This window comes from Haplochromis burtoni, unplaced genomic scaffold, assembly GCF_018398535.1.
Source record: "Haplochromis burtoni strain Fernald_Lab_line unplaced genomic scaffold, NCSU_Asbu1 Contig_393, whole genome shotgun sequence".
In the NCBI taxonomy this organism is placed as follows: Eukaryota; Metazoa; Chordata; class Actinopteri; order Cichliformes; family Cichlidae; genus Haplochromis; species Haplochromis burtoni.
Window position 1 is genome coordinate 425,058 of NW_024582754.1, and position 13,977 is coordinate 439,034.

General features: G+C 37.5%; 1 protein-coding gene across 1 annotated transcript; it reads right to left on the reverse strand.

The window, feature by feature from the left end:
* Window positions 1–1,067: 1,067 nt before the first annotated feature.
* Window positions 1,068–4,109, reverse strand: LOC121811984 (the record flags this gene model as incomplete). Its single annotated transcript, XM_042212781.1, has 2 exons — window positions 1,068–1,636; window positions 3,764–4,109. Coding segments are annotated over 2 exons (855 nt in total), but the record flags the coding sequence as incomplete, so codon positions are not given.
* Between the last annotated feature and the right edge of the window lie 9,868 nt (window positions 4,110–13,977).

Below are 13,977 nucleotides of genomic sequence, written 5' to 3' on the forward strand. Positions count from 1 at the left end.
TCTTATTATATCTTCAACTTAGTTGTGTAATTGTCAGTGTGTTAGCCATGAACATCGCACTACTGGTTCAGTGTAAGAGTCAAAGATTTACTGCCACCTAACGACAGGAAATGTTACAGGTGCATGTGGCAGTGAGCTGTGGGAGGAGATTAAGACCTGTGTTTGGGAAGATTACATATTGATGAAGAGTGATATGAGTCAGCGTGGTAACTAGGAGCACAGAAGTAAATTTCACTACTTTTCACAACAGGTCCTTCAGTTGATCGCGTGCAAGTCGGTCCATTTGTTTCAGTCCCATGTATACAGGAACCACATAGTGTAGGTTGATAATGCTACAGTCATGTCCATAAGTATTTCACTAGCTGGGCCCACATCCTCATTTTAGGTTTGACAGCCTTTTAGTAGGTAAAGGTGAATGCTTGGACATGAATTGAGCTGCGGTTTGGGGAAGGCCTCAAAGGGGACTGGCGACGGCTCCCAGGCCTGGCAGATCCCCATGTACTAAATAGAAGCGAAGAAGTTAAAGAATTGAAAAGGGGGGGGGTCACATAAATGAGAGTGAAAGCTTGCAGAACTGGGGGAACCTATATAGATGAGAACCCGGAGGAGCGTGTTTGGAGGCGTGGTCCTGCTCCTGACATTCTGATACATAATCTCCAATTAGACAGTGATGCAATTTTTGCAATTTTGTGCAGACTTTCAGGTTTATCTCAAAGGCTTAACGAAAGAAATGCCCAAAGTGTCCAAATCTATGATCTGTTACATGTCTAGAAAGAAGAAATGGATTGGCCTGCTTAGCAACACCAAAGGGCTGAAAGACCACAGAAAAGGGCATAATCTGAAAGGCCAGACTTTTCCAGCATTGGCATTAATGACTGCCAGTGGAAGTGGGGCATTACTTATAGAGCGGGTCTGAAATGACCTTCCAGCTGAGCAATATATGTGAGCATATGCGTCATCATGGCGATCATGTTGAAATTAAACACTAGATACATAAACAGATATTTTAAATATATATAGATATTTATAGATATATAGAGGTTGCTTTTTAAAAATGATGTGGCAGTTCAAATGTTGCATTTCTGCTTATAGCGAACCTTTTATATCTGATCTTTTTGAGACCACATTCATGATAATGGCTGCTTCCAGGTGTAAGGTGCTGCGAGTGCCAATAGATATATTAAGAAAAACAACAAATACAACAACTTTGGTTTTTGTATTGGGGTGCAGTGATGTGCAGCACTGTGGTTACTAGCTGCACAGAAGTAAACTCCACTGCTGCTTGCTTTGATATCCTTAATCGTTAATGTGCAGTTCTGATCTTTTTCAGCACCCCCATCCATTGTTACGTTCACTCCAGGTTCTGGATTACTCTTATCATAATTCATGTATCCAAGCAGTTGTAGTTGTTTCTCTGACTGCTTGTACCAGAGGATTTTTTCATAGCTTTGAATACTGTGTGAGCAGTGGATTTTAGCATCTTCTCCTTTTGTGTAAATGTTGGCTGGAGTCTGGTCGACCTGATCATTGGCGGGAGAACCTGCTGAACAGACAACAAACAAAAATAAACACAATATATAAAAACAAGCCAAATAATAAATTATAAAATTCAGCTTAATTATTGTTATACCCTTACCTGAAGCCAGTAGACAGTTAAAAAAGATGCTTAGGAGTAAAAGGATCATGATTCTTGACTAAAGATATTCCCAGGTTTGCTGATATTTTCTCTTTTATGAATAGATTTCTTAAAAGCAAACCATCACTTAGCAGGTGGAGTCCTGCAACATCCTCAGCTTATTATTAAAATCTTCACTGTTTCAGCCACCTCCACAAATTCACTACTGGTTCAGCGCAACAATCTGAGCAAATATACACTGCCACCTTAAGACAGGAAGTTTCATGGCTGCTTGGGGCTGTGAGCTGTAAGAAGTGAACAGTCAACAAGAACAACCCTATTATTAGTAAAAGCAACAAGAAGCTGAGTTTTGTCGATACTAAATCTATTTGATAAAGATTGTCTTTATTACCTAAGTTAGTATATAATTGTTATAAAGTTTCTTTCTTTGAAAGTTTGTAACATTTCCTGTTCATAACCCTTTGATGGTAAATTATTGTAGCTTATCTGTATATTTAATGGTAAATGGTCTGTATTTGTATAGCGCTTTACTTGGTCCTAAGGACCCCAAAGCGCTTTACACTTTACACTATCATCCACCCATTCACACACACATTCACACACTGGTGATGACAAGCTACAGTGTAGCCACAGCCGCCCTGGGGCGCACTGACAGAGGCGAGGCTGCCGAACACTGGCACCACCGAGCCCTCTGACCACCACCAGTAGGCAATGAGTGAAGTGTCTTGCCCAAGGACACAACGACCGAGACTGTCGGAGCCGGGGCTCGAACCGGCAACCTTCCGATTACAAGACGAACGCCCAAATCTTGAGCCACGATCGCTCAAGTACTAAAATGTACTTTATATTAATAAATATTAATAATTTAATTAAGGTTTCCTTCTTGTGCAACTAAATAAGTAAACAAAATTCAAGGTTACTGGAAGCTTGCTTTTTGAATCCAATACCTCCTTTTTGTTATGGTAGGCCTTTGAAGGATGTTTTCCTATTTTTTTTTTTCTTTAACCATTTTGCTGTTAGTCTCAGGTGAAGTTGCTGGGCTGGCTCCTCATGCAGGGCGGTTTCCCCATGTGTCCATCCTTCCTACACATGCCTTATATTTGGCAGTCAAGTGCTGGGTAGATCAAGGCTGGAGGCTACATCACTTGTTTGCTCGGTAGTTGTTGTTGTTATCGTGAGCATTTAGTACATTTTGTTTGAAATCGCCTGTCTGTAGTAATACTTGTCTCTCCTTGTATACCTGAATTACCTGCTCCTGTCTGTCTTGGAAATTCTTGCTGTCTTGGAAACAAACTCACCTACTAGCTGTGGAAATCTCCAGTCAAGCATGCCCACCTCACCTGATCACATGATCTCTCTAACCTGTCAAAGGAAGGTCTCACCTGCTCACCAGCCTGCCCACTCTCTGCCTCCTACTCTCACTAACTTTTGGTTTGTTTCCAGCCGCCCACTGTGTGATACAGTAATGCCATTGATGGCATTACCTGAAACAAGAATGCAGTTAAATTGAATGCTTAGGGGAAGAATGATCACGATGCCCTGTTTCGAAATATGTTCTCAGTTGTTTTGATCATGTTATGTACTCAGTTATGCAATAATCACTGTGTCAACCATCATCACAAATTTACACTACTGGTTCCAGTGTGAAAATCAAAGATATACTGCCACCTTATGACAGGAAGTGTTAGAGGTGCACATGTCTAACAGCTCACAGCCTGTGAGAAGAAGAAAACTGATGTTCGGGAAGGTTATGTATTAATGAGTAGTAATATGAATCATTGTTCACATAAGTAAAATTCACTGATTTTCACAATTAATTCAGTTGATAATGGCAGCTCTGTCCAATATTTACACTTTAATGAACTGCTACAGTGTAGGTTGGCAATGACATAGTTCAGTCTATACATATTTGGACAGTGACAAAATCTTTATAATATTGCGTGTGTAAACCAACAGCTAAAATGTAGAATTGCTGCTCACAAGAAACCTCATATTATAATATCTGATCGTTGGGAGACCAACATTGGTTATAATGCCAGATTCCAGGTGTGAGGGGCATGAGCTGTAAAACAGATATTAAAGGAGTGTGTTTGGGAGGTTTTTGTATAGAGGTCTAGTGATATGCACCACTGTGATATCTCGCAGCACAGAAGTACACTCCACTGCTGCTCAGCTTGATATCCTTAATCGTTAATGTGCAGTTCTCATTTTTCTCTGCACCCCCGTCAATCGTTACATTCACTCCAGTCTCCAGAAAACTTTTGCCTAAGTACATGTATCCAAGCAACAGCAGTTGTTTCTTTGACTGCTTGTACCAGAGGATTAGGTGATAGCTTTGAATACTGTGTGAGCAGTCGATTTTAACATCTTCTTCTTTTGTGTAAATATTAGCTGGAGTCTGGTGGACTTGGTCACTTAAAGAGGAACCTGCTGAACATACATAATTCAAAAGTAAAGCGAAATTTATAACAATTTAAATACACTTATAACACTAGCACTGTATGATACCAATTTAAAATGCAATTAACATGTTGATGGTATTACCTGAAACTAGAATACATTCAAAATAAATACTTAGGAGTAGAATTATCATGATGTCTTGCTATGAAAGATGTTCTCAGTTGTGCTGATTATTTCCAACTGTCTGATGAAGAAACTGTAATTTAGTGGGAGGAGTCTTAAACAAATCCACACTACTGGTTCAGTGTAAAAGTCACAGATAGCCTAGCATCATACGCCAAGAAGTGTTTCAGGTGCTACAAGCTGTAGGCTGTGAGATCAACAGATGGTCATTGATAGCAGTGCTTTATCTTTTTGAGAAACTAATACCATGTTAATGTGAATGAAAACAAACTAACAAAAACAAAACACAACAACAATGATCAGCTTGAATACTTTACACAAAACGACCTATTTGTTAAAGCTTTTCACATAAGTACAACTTAGCTAATGGATAATGATATATGAAAGAACTGTCACGGTCCTCGGTCTGCAACCCAGTGTTTTGTGTTGCTGGTTTACGTTTTCCTCTTTGAATTATGGTTTTCTGTTATATTTATTGTTGCTGGTTTCAAGGTTTCTGTTCTGGTTCTGCGCCTTAATGTTGCCATGTCTCAGAGTCAAGTCTGCATCTGTCTTGTATTTTGTGTTTTACTTTTGAGTTCTCACATCCCGTGTTCAGTGTTTTGAGTTTTGCTTCTGATTAAGTTCAACTGTGTCCACTTCTGTGTTCCATCTCCCGGATTACCTCTTGTCTCCTGTTGCTCCTGTTGTTGTCATGTTATCAATCTTCTGCGATTTGTTCGGTGTTCTTCTCTCTAGTTCATAGTTATGCCTTTGTTTGTACATGATTCTAAATTTATGTAACCCAGCAATAAAGCTGCAGTTGAGTTTGCATCTGTCTCCGGCGTCTTGCAGTAATCTGATCTTTCTGTGACCAACATTGGTTATAATGGCTGATTCCAGGTGTGAGAGGCTGTAATAAACAGATTAAGAACACATGTTTGATAGGTTTTTGTATTGAGGTGCAGTGATGTGCAGTACTGTGGTAACTAGCAGCACAGAAGTACACTGCACTGCTGCTCAGTTCAAATTCCTTAATCGTTAATATGCAGTTCTTGCGCTGCCTTGCATCCCCATCAATTGTTACATTCACTCCAGGTTCTGGATAACTTTTATCATAATACATGTATCCAAGCAATAGTAGCTGTTTCTCTGACTGCTTGTACCAGAGGATTTGGTAATAGCTTGAAATGCTGTGTGAGCAGTGGATTTTTGCTTCTTCCCCATTTGTGTAAATGTTTGCTGGAGTCTGGTTGACTTGATCACTGTCAGAGGAACCTGCTAAACAGACACCAACCAAAAATAAGACACAATCCATAAGTATAAGCCTTAAAATGATCTAAATTATAAAATATAGATAAACAGATATACAGGATTATTATAGCATTGCATCCTACTAAAATATAGTGAAGATATTCATGGCTTTACCTGAAACCAGAATACAGCTAAAATTAATAGTTAGAAGTAGAATAATCATGATTTACTATGAACGATGTTCCCAGGTATGGTGATTTCCAATCTTTTTTTCTTCTGAATAAACTCCCTTTTAAGCAAACCATCACTCAGGAGGTGGAGTCTTATTATATCCTCAGCTTAGTTTTGTTTTCATCACTGTGTCAGCTGTTGCCACAAATTCACACAACTGATTCAGCATAAAAGACAATGACATACTGCCACCTTATGACAGGAGGTTTTAAAGGTGCTGTGAGACAAAGAGAAGGAAACTGGAGTTTGAGAAGATTAAGTATTGATGAGCAGTAATATGAAGCACTGTTGTAATCTCAAGAGTTTTTCAATGCAAAGAAATGGGATATTCTTCAGTGGCCAAGTCATGTGATCTTGACCAAAAAGGCCAGTTTTTTCATTATTTAATGCCAAACTAAAGGCATGAAGAACCACAAAGAAGCTCACTTTAAGGTGGCTGCAGTAAAGGCCTAACAGAGAATCTGAAGCAAGGACATGCAGCATTTGTTTATGCCTATGTAGAACAGAGGCAAAGCTTTTAAAATGGTACTTATATTTTAAAGTATCCCTTATCCATTTACCTTTGAGCCTCTGAAATTTGGATACTGTGTATAGAAGAAGACAGTTATTTCCCGAACATTTAAAGTAGCACTTTTATTAAACCTCTTGACCTGAATCTGAAAGTCTGAACTTCAATCACAGATTGTTTGATTATAAGATGATGAGAGAGCCTTTATTTGTCAGTTGCAGCTGCCCACAACCGAGATGACAGACTTTGCCGACCATACATACAATACACAAACATCACATTGGGGAGACATGTCAGGCTAGGTAGCAAGGGAAAAAAACATCAAACACACTTACATGTACACACAGACAGGTATTCTTTGTTCACACACATGCCTGTTTAAGATGTCATATGTTAATGAAACTATGCATATTCATGAAACCACCATAAAAGGAGCGCTACGGGAAGTCTAGCTGAGAGTCTGATGGAGTTCAAGTGGACAGAACAACACTTGACCATAGTTAGCTTCCCGCGCGCGAGATCGCACAAAGAGTTCTGCCTGGTGTCTTATGTTTTGCTAGTTGCAGTAGGTTGTCTCGGTTGTTCCAGCAATAGGTTTGTGCCTAGATAAACCTAACAACTGTTCTAAAATATATTGAACATATTCATGTTATTACCTTAAACTAGGATGTTAGGATAGATGCTGAGGAGTAGAATGATCATGATGATCTCAGTTGGTTTGATTATTTCTCCCATTGAAGAATCTTTCTCATGCACAGACTTTCATTCAGTAGGTGGAGTCTTATTATACCCCAAGCTTATTACCATAAACATCAGTATGTCAATAACTATTACAAATTCACACTCCTAGTTCAGTATATAATTCCGAGCAAGGATATATGCTGCCACCTTATGAGAGGAAATGTTAAAGGTGCAAGGGGATGTGTGCAGGCAAGAAAACGATCATGATGTTGTTTTGCTTGAATGAATGAACACTTGTTATTGTGTTTCCATCTTAATTTATGCTGGTATCTATCTATTGTTTTGAAGCTGGTAAGCAGTGTGAGGTCATTAAAAGTCCTACACTGAGCAAATATTTATTTAGCCATACAATATAACCAGCAAATTAATGACCAAAAGTAATAACACAATTTCAATTTACAAAAACCTTTAACTTTAACCTACCATAACACTTTCAACATAGTGTCATTGTTTTTAATAACAGGATATGACAGCTTAAATGTTGCTTTGCTGCTCATGAGGAACCTTCTATTATAATATCTGATTTTTGTGAGACCAACATTGGTTATAATGGCTGATTCCAGGTGTGTGAGGCTGTGAGCTTCAATGCAATGTAAAAAATGTGTTTGATAGGTTTTTGTGTTGAGGTGCAGTGATGTGCACCACTGTGGTGACTAGCAGCACAGAAGTAGATGCCACTGCTGCTCACTTTGACATCCTTAATCGTTAATGTGCAGTTCTCGTTTTGATTTGCACCCCCGTCCATCGTCAAATTCACTCCTGGTTCTGGATTACCTTTGTCATAAAGCATGTATCCGAGAAATTGTAGCTGTTCTTCTGACTGCTTGTACCAGAGGATTCGGTTATAGCCTGAAATACTGTGTGAGCAGTGGATTTTTGCTTCTTCTCCTTTTGTATAAATATTAGGTGGAGTCTGGTGAACTTGGTCACTGAAAGAAGAAGCTGATGAAAAGACATCAAACAAAAGTAATACACATTATATAAGAATTATAGAATGCGGCTTAAAGTTATGTCAGTCACATTGTATAATAGTGTTCTAAAATATACTGAACATATCGATGATATTACCTGAAACTAGGATGTTAAGATAGATGCTGAGGAGTAGAATGATCATGTTGACTGGATAATCTCAGTTGTGTTGATTATTTCTTTTCAGTGAAGAAACTTTCTCGTGAGCATTCAGCAGGTGGAGTCTTATATATCCCAAGTTTATTACCATAAACCTCAGTATGTCAAATATTACAAATTCACATTCCTGGTTCAGTATACATTTCTGAGCAAGGATATATACTGCCACCTTATGAGAGGAAATATTAAAGGTGCATGGGGATGTGAACAAGCAAAAGAAATGACCATGATGTTGTTTCCTGACTGAATGAACATAAATCTACTTGTTATTGTAATTCCATCTTAATCTGTGCTGGTATTTAACTATTGTTAAAGCTGGTCTTTTATTAAAGAAAGTGTTATTTAAGTTTTAAAACAGCTTTAGGTTGTTTACAGTCCAGCACCGAGATGGTATTCATGTAGCCTTACAATATAACCAGCAAGTTTCCTTTTCTTTGAACGTTAATAACAGAATTTTTTTTCCATAAAAACACCTTTAATGGTAAACGATGTAATGATGTCATCATACAATGTATTGAGAGACGTGTCGTATCATTAATTTGGTTGTATTAGATAACAGAAAAAAAGGTTTTTGAAAATTGAATATGAAAAAATATTCACTTAAACAGTAAACTTAGAAAAGTGTCACAGACTCAGCTCAGCAAGGTGAAAATGATACATGTGGGGAAGTTAGTTCATTGCTTTTAACAACAGGGTGTGGCAGCTTAAATGCTGCTCACGGGGGACCTTTCATTATAATATGTGATATTTGTGAGAGCAACATTGGTTTTAATGGCTGATTCCAGGTGGGAGAGGCTTTGAGCTTCAATACAGATATTAAAAAAGAGTGTTTGATAGGTTTTTGTATTGTGGTTCAGTGATGTGCAGCACTGTGGTAACTTGCAGCACAGAAGTACACTCCACTGCTGCTCACTTTGAGATCTTTAATCGTTAATGTGCAGTTCTCTTCTTTTTCTGCACCCCCATCTATCATTACATTCACTCCAGTCTCTGGAGTACCTGTGCCAAAACGCAGGTATCCAAGTAATTGTAGCTCTTTCTCTGACTGCTTGTACCAGAGGATTTGGTTATAGTCTTGAATGCGGTGTGAGCAGTAGATTTTAACTTCTTTTTCTTTTGTGTGAATATTAGCTGGAGTCTGGTCGACTTTATCACTTGAAGAGGAACCTGCTGAACAGACATCAAACAAAAATAAAAACACAATGTATAAGAATAGACGAAAAGTTCTGTTAAAAATGAAGCTTTATGTTGTGACAGTAACATTTTATTTTATTATTATGAAATATATTTATCATCAATGGCATTACCTGAAGCTAGAATATATTTAAAATAGATGCTTAGGAGTAGAATAATCATGATGCCTTTGTGACAGATGTTCCCAGGTATGGTGATTTCCAATCTTTCTTTTTCTGAGAAAACTCCCTTTTAAGCTAACCATCACTCAGGAGGTGGAGTCTTATTATATCCTCAGCTCAGTTTTGTTTTCATTGTGTCAGCCATGACCACAAATTCACACAATGGCTTCAGCGTAAAAGTCAATGACATACTGCCACCTTATGACAGGTTTTAAAGGTGCTGTGAGACAAAGAGATGGAAACTGGAGTTTGAGAAGATTATGTTTTGATGAGCAGTAATATGAAGCACTGTTGTAATTTCAAGAGTTTTTCAATGCAAAGAAATGGGATATTCTTCAATGGCCAAGTCACGTGATCTTGACCAAAAAGGGCAGTTTTAAGAACCACAAAGAAGCTCACTTTAAGGTGGCTGCAATAGAGGCCTAACAGAGAATCTGAAGCAAAGACATGCAGCATTTGTTTATGCCTATGTAGAATAGAAGCAGTCATTGCAAAGGCTTTCAAATTGTACTTACATTTTAAAGTATCCCTTATCCAGTTAGTTTTTAGCCTCTGAAAATTGTATACTGTGTATAGAAGAAGACAGTTATTCCTGAACATTTAAAGTAGCACTTTTATTAAACCTCTTGACCTGAATCTGAAAGTCTGAACTTCAATCACAGATTGTTTGATCATAACTCTATTGTAGTGCTGTACAGAGAGAAGAAAACATATCATTGACTAAATATTTATATTTCGAACTGAAACACATGAGATTTTTAGTTGAGATTTAGTTCATGGTAAATATTGGGTATGTCAGACATATTTAATGTTGGAGGTTGCTCTTTACAACCTGCAGTTTAAATGTTGCGTTGGGGCTCAAAATGAAACTTTTCCCATATCTGATTGTTGTGAGACCAACATTGGTTTTAATGGCTGATTCCAGGTGTGAGGGGTTGTGAGCTTTTAATAGAAATATTTTTTTAAAATGCACCTGGGAGGTTTTTGTACTGAGGTAGAATGATCTGCAGCGCTGTGGGAGCTCGCAGCACAGAAGTACACTCCACTGCTGCTCACTTTGAGATCCTTAATCGTTAATGTGCAGTTCTCACCTTTATTTGCACCCCCATCTATTGTCACATTCACTCCTGTCTCTACAGAACTTTTGCCTAAGTACATGTATCCAAGATACTGTAGTTCTTTGTTTGACTGCTGATACCAGAGGATCTGGTAAAAGCTTTGAACACTGTGTGAGCAGTGGATTTTAGCTTCTTCTCCATTTGTGTAAATGTTAGCAGGAGTCTGGTCGACTTGATCACTGAAAGAGGAAGCTGCTGAAAATAGATAATTAAAAAGAAAGAAACAATACATAAGAATAATAAAAGGCAGCTTAAAGTTATGTAAGTAACAATGTATAATACTGTTCTAAAATAAATTGAACATATTCATGGTTTTACCTGAAACTAGGATGTTAGGACAGATGCTGAGGAGTAGAATGATCATGTTGATCTCAGTTGTGTCGATTATTTCTCATCAATGAAGAAACTTTCTCATGAGCAAACTGTCATTCAGCAGGTGGAGTCTCATTATATCTTAAGCTTATTATCATAAACATCAGTGTGTCAAAAGCTATTACAAATGTACATCTTTGCTCAGTATAGAATTTTGAGCAAGGATACATACTGCCACCTTATGAGAGGAAATGTTAAAGGTGCAAAGGGGTGTGAGCAGGTCAGAAAACAATCATGAAGTTGTGTTTTCTGACTGAATGAACATAAGTGTACTTGCTTTTGTGTTTCCATCTTAATCTGTGCTGGTATCTACCTATTTGTTGAAACTGTTAAGCAGTGTGAGGTCATTAAAAGTCCAGCACTGAGCCAATATTTAGTTAGCCATACAATATAACCAGCAAATGAATGAACAAAAGTAATAACACAATTTCATTTCACAAAAACCTTAATTGTAAACTACCATAACACTTTCAACAGAGTTCATTGAGAGAATTATCTTATCACACATTTGACTGTATTAGATGATAATAGGAAAAGAAGAGATTTTTTTTAAGAAGTTAAAAACATTTTTAAGTTACAGTAAGGTGTAAATGATACATGTGGGGAGGTTGTGTCATTGTTTTTAATAACAGGATATGACAGCTTAAATGTTGCTTTACTGCTCATGAGGAATCATGTGCAACATTGGTTATAATGGCTGATTCCAGGTGTGTGAGGCTGTGAGCTTCAATGCAGATATGAAAAAATGTGTTTGATAGGTTTTTGTATTGAGGTGCAGTGATGTGAAGCACTGTGGTGACTAGCAGCACAGAAGTAGATGCCACTGCTGCTCACTTTGAGATCTTTGATTGTTAAAGTGCAGTTCTCTTTTTCATTTGCACCTCCGTCCATTGTTACATTCACTCCAGGTTCTGGATTACCCTTGTCATAACTCATGTATCCGAGAAACTGTAGCTGTTCTTCTGACTGCTTGTACCAGAGGATTTGGTAATAGCCTGAAATACTGTGTGAGCAGTAGATTCTTGCTTTGTCTTCTTTTGTGTAAATATCAGGTGGAGTCTGGTGAACTTGATCACTGAAAGAGGAAGCTGCTGAAAAGACACGAATAAAAGGTAACACACGATATATATATATAAATTCTAAAATGCAGCTTAACCTTATGCCACTAACATTGTATAATACTGTTCTAAAATATATTGAACATATTCATGATATTACCTGAAACTAGGATGTTAAGATAGATGCTGAGGAGTAGAATGATCATGTTGACTGGACAATCTCAGTTGTGTTGATTATTTCTCTTCAATGAAGAAGCTACAACATGAGCTGTCATTCAGCAGGTGGAGTCTTATCATATCCCAAGGTTATTATCATAAACATCAGTATATCAGTAACTATTACAAATTCACATTCCTGGTTCAGCATGCAATTCTGAGCAAGGATATATACTGCCACCTTATGAGCGGAAATGTTAAAGGTGCAAGGGGATGTGAACAGGCAAGAAAAAGATCAGGATGTTGCCAGTTTAGCTCAGTGGGTGAGCAGGAAACCAGATGCTGCATGGCCGGAGAGCAGCAGTCCTCTGAGCCAATATTTATTCAGCCATACAATATAACCAGGAAATTAATGAACAAAAGTAATAACGCAATTTCATTTGTAAAATACCACAATAGTAGTGTTTATTAAGAGAAGTATCTTATCACTCATTTGATTGTAATAGGTGATAACAGGGGGGAAAAAAGTTTTTTTACAGTAAATTTTAAAATTGTCACAGCGTCAAGTCAGTAAAGTGAAAATGGTACATGTGGGGAGGTTGTGTCATTGTTTTTAATAACAGGATATGACAGCTTAAATGTTGCTTTGCTGCTCATGAGGAACCTTCTATTATAATATCTGATATTTGTGAGACCAACATTGGTTATAATGGTTGATTCCAGGTGTGTGAGGCTGTGAGCTTCAATGCAGATATTAAGAACATATGTTTGATAGGTTTTTGTATTGAGGTGCAGTGATGTGCAGCACTGTGGTAACTAGCAGCACAGAAGTACACGCCACTGCTGCTCACTTTGAGATCTTTGATTGTTAAAGTGCAATTCTTTTTTTCATTTGCATCCCCGTCCATCATCACATTCACTCCAGTTTCTGGATTTCCTTTGTCATTAAGCATGTATCCGAGAAATTGTAGCTGTTCTTCTGACTGCTTGTACCAGAGGATTGTGTAATAGCCTGAAATACTGTGTGAGCAGTAGATTTTTGCTTGGTCTTCATTTGTGTAAATATTAGTTGGAGTCTGGTGAACTTGATCACTGAAAGAGGAAGCTGCTGAAAAGACACAAAACAAAAGTAATAAACATTGTATAAAAATTCTAAAAATGCAGCTTAAAGTTATGTCAGTAACATTGTATAATACTGTTCAAAAATATTGTGAACATATCCATGGTTTTACCTGAAACTAGGATGTTAGCATAGATGCTGAGGAGTAGAATGATCATGATGATCTCACTCGTGTCGATTTTTTCTCCCAATGAAAAAACTTTCTCATGCGCAGACTTTCATTCAGCAGGTGGAGTCTTATTATACCCCAAAGTTATTATCATAAACATCACTGTGTCTATAACTTTTAAAAAGTCGCACTCCTGGTTCCGTATACAATTCTGAACTAAGGTATATGCTGCCACCTTATGAGAGGAAATGTTAAAGGTGCAAGGGGATGTGAGGAGACAAGAAAATGAAGAAAACGATGTTGTGTTTTCTGACTGAATGAACATCAATCTACTTGTTATTGTGTTTCCATCTTAAACTATGCTGGTATTTAACTATTGCTAAAGCTGGTATTTTACCAAAGGTAGTGCTATTTAAGTTTAACAACTTAAGATCATTAATGTCCAGCACTGAGCTGGTATTCATGTAGCTATACAACACAATCATCAAATTTACAGTTTCTTTAGAAAGTTAATAACATAACTAATAATCTTTTCACAGAAACCTTAATTGTAAACTACCATAACACCTTCTTCACAGAGTGTTTATTGAGGGAAATAGCTTATTAATTTGGTTGTATTAGATAACAGA